At 50.6% G+C, this 3050-nt stretch overlaps 1 protein-coding gene across 1 annotated transcript; it reads right to left on the bottom strand.

Annotated features, from left to right (window-relative positions):
* Positions 1-245: 245 nt before the first annotated feature.
* On the bottom strand, positions 246-2807 carry AA0111_g12874 (hypothetical protein; the record flags this gene model as incomplete). Its single annotated transcript, XM_028646908.1, has 2 exons — positions 246-1864; positions 1913-2807. 2 exons carry the CDS (start codon positions 2805-2807, stop codon positions 246-248), a joined length of 2514 nt encoding a protein of 837 aa, XP_028499520.1.
* Positions 2808-3050: the final 243 nt, after the last annotated feature.

The following is a 3050-nucleotide window of genomic DNA, read 5'->3' as shown; positions in this document are numbered from 1 at the left end:
GTTTCCAACGGGACGTAATACTGTACGGTTGAAGCTATCGTGAGGTACGTACGGATCGATTTCTGGTGTTGTACGTACTGTAGGTCCAAAAAAAGCTCTAAGTACGGGCCGTAACCGTAGTACGTTCGCTCGGACCACATACGGACCGTACAATTGCCTAATTAGGAAACTGCTAAGCTTATTTTGTAAATTGAAGCTACTGTAGGCGCTCGGGGAGCTGTATCGTGGTGTTGAGGATAGAGCTTTCAGCCAGCGTCGTCGCCTAGGCAGCTGTTGTTGCTGGCTATATTGCTGCTGCTGCCAGCGACCCCGCTGTTGCCGCTGCCTTGCTTGCTATCCCAGCGTTGTACGTGTTGTTGTAGCTTTAAAACTTCGCTTTTAACGACGCCGTGACGTAACCAGTTCTTCTGAAGTTGTAAAGCCTCTATCGTGGCTGCGCTGAGGCGGTTTCGATCGCTTGTAATCGTCCGTTTGGCGGTTGAGAAGATACGCTCACACTCGCAACTAGTAGCGGGGATAGAGAGGTAGTCGGTGGCAATCTTGAAGACTACTGGGTACTTCTGGCGTCCGATTTCGAGCCACCAGCGCCAAGGATCGTGGAGGAGAGCGAGTTGTTGTTCGCTGGCGTTCGTGAGGTCCTCACGGAGGTCGTCAAAGTACTCCTCCAGCTGGCTTGCACGCTTTTGACGCTTGTGAGACTTTGAGCCGGTGAGAAACATGAGATCAACAGCCATTGTTTGGCTGTAGAGGTCAGCGTTGCCGCCAGGTACCTTGCGACGCGGCAGCGGCAACGCTGTATCGTCGTCGTCTACCTCTGCCGCCATATAGAGCTTGAAAACCTTCATTGTAGAGTCCTTTGCGCGCTTTACCCAATCAGCGTACTGCTTCCAGTGGGTTTGAAACCAGGCAAGGCGTAGGGCGGGATGGAGAGCAGTTGCGACGACGTAATAGCTAATTTGGGGTTGTATAATCAGCTTTTCAAAGTATGAGGTGAGCTTCTCAAGGCCGTGTTTTACAGCAGCTACAAAGTAATCGCTGTTATTGCTATCGTCGTCAAACCTAGCTTTGGTGGAGCTGTAGAGAGTCCACAAAGCTTGCAAGCTTGTCAAGGTTTGCCACAACGATCCGAAGCCAGACGCGCTGTTGTTACCCTCTAGGCGCTTCGTCATCTCAACAGGTGCTTGTAGAAAGTCGACAAGCTGTTGTACGCCCTCCCACTCCTCGCTGGAGATCTCGTCGTTAAGTGGGTTGTACTCGTCGTTGTAGCCTTGCGAAGCCTGTTGTTGTAGTCTCGTCATAAAGCGAGTAATCGGGTTACGAAGCTCCAGGCAACGGAGGAGCATGTAGTACACTGAGTGCCAGCGGACGCCTCCATCTTGACGTAATTGAAGCGTATTGTACGTGTACAACTCGTCGTCGTCGCGTGGTTCTTTCTGGAGCGATAGAAACAACTCACGACGCTTATGAGAGGCGCAAACAGCGTTGACGAAGTTGTGTAGCTTGCCGACAACCCCATGGGATCGAAAAAGCTCATATTGTCGAGCTGGGGACGCCTCTGCGAGCTGGGATTCGAACCGGCTTACGCCTTTGCCGTACAACGTCGCCTTGACGACGAGGTTTATAATATGCCCAGCACAGCGTATGCGGTTGTTTGACGTAAGATTGATATCGTCGTGTTCGTTGAGGCCTTGGATAAGCTCGTTGTCATTGTTAGTGGCGTTATCGCCGACGAAGCAGTGGAGTTGTGGTGCTATTTCGAAGCTATCGAGGGCTTTAAGGATAACAGCAGCTTGCGCAGCGCCTGTATGATCGCCGTAGAGGTTCTGAAACGCGAGGAGTATATCACGCTGTCGATATTGAGCGTCTGGAGTTGTTAGCTGTTGCCAAAATACAGCTGTCGATAAGTACTCACCCGCAAAATGACCCACAACACCAAGGAAGCTTAGGTGGTTACTTGACGTCCACACGTCAACACTTATACTTATTTTGCTTCGCGCTGTTGTTACGAGCTTCTTGATCTCCTCCCTCCGCTCCCCTAGGGTTGATCTCGTGTATTCGGCGATCGTAGTGGTTGACGTAGGCAGCGCCTTCAAGAGATCGCTTCGGTTCCATGTAAGCAACCCTCGTAGCTCAGGTGAGGTTGCAACTAGAAAGCTAATATCTTTTAGTATTACCCAGTCAACAAGAGCGGCTTGGAGTTGCTCCTCTTGCCACGGCGTATGCGATACGAGTCGATTTGAACCAGCAACCCTCGCAGCGTCAAACGGGGAGCTCCATTTTAGATCCTCCTGTACAACCTCAGGCAAAAGGCCTGTATGGACGTCAATCCGGTGGTACTTCTTCATGTGGTTGACGATATGCTTGTTGCCGTCAACAACTTTGACTTGGTCCGTCGTACGCGCGTCGTGACAGCGCTTACAGAGCCAGTACTGCTTTATCGTCTTGTCTGTATCCTTGTACGTAAGGTGTACCCCATAACGCCATATTGGGGATACTGAACGTTTGCCGAGGAGTTGACTTTTGCTTTTTACTGCGTACGATAAACTCTGTTCGTTCAAGCGTATCCCACCCTTGTATACGCAGCTGAAATCAACTGCAAACGCAGGCTCGTTGTCGTCAAAACTCAGCTCAGAAACCTGTGAGTATATACCCAACGGCGTAGGGGTTACTGGAGGTAATTGAGATTGTGATTCTGATGATGCTGTACGACGAGAGGCAGCATGGTGGAATACAGGATAGTTTGACGCAGAGGAGTTGCCTGACGGCGTTGAAGGAGTACCCCGTACCCAGCTTCTGAGTTGAGACATATTCAATTGATGATACTGACGATATAAAGCTCGGGGAGAAGCCTCTATATCAACAAGCTCATTATCCCAGCCACCTCCCAGCCACCGCAATACTCAGTCACCAAAACGAAACTTCTCACGATACCCACGATACCCACGAGGTTTCCAGTTTCGTTCACGAGCCAATACACCCCGTACAGCTATCGCGAGGTGTATCTAGCTCTCTGTAGTGTTGTTGTCGCCTCTGTTATGCGATATCTCAAA

This window comes from Alternaria arborescens (assembly GCF_004154835.1).
Source record: "Alternaria arborescens strain FERA 675 chromosome Unknown contig_167, whole genome shotgun sequence".
Lineage (NCBI taxonomy): Eukaryota > Fungi > Ascomycota > Dothideomycetes > Pleosporales > Pleosporaceae > Alternaria > Alternaria arborescens.
This window is presented reverse-complemented; position numbering and strand designations above follow the sequence as displayed.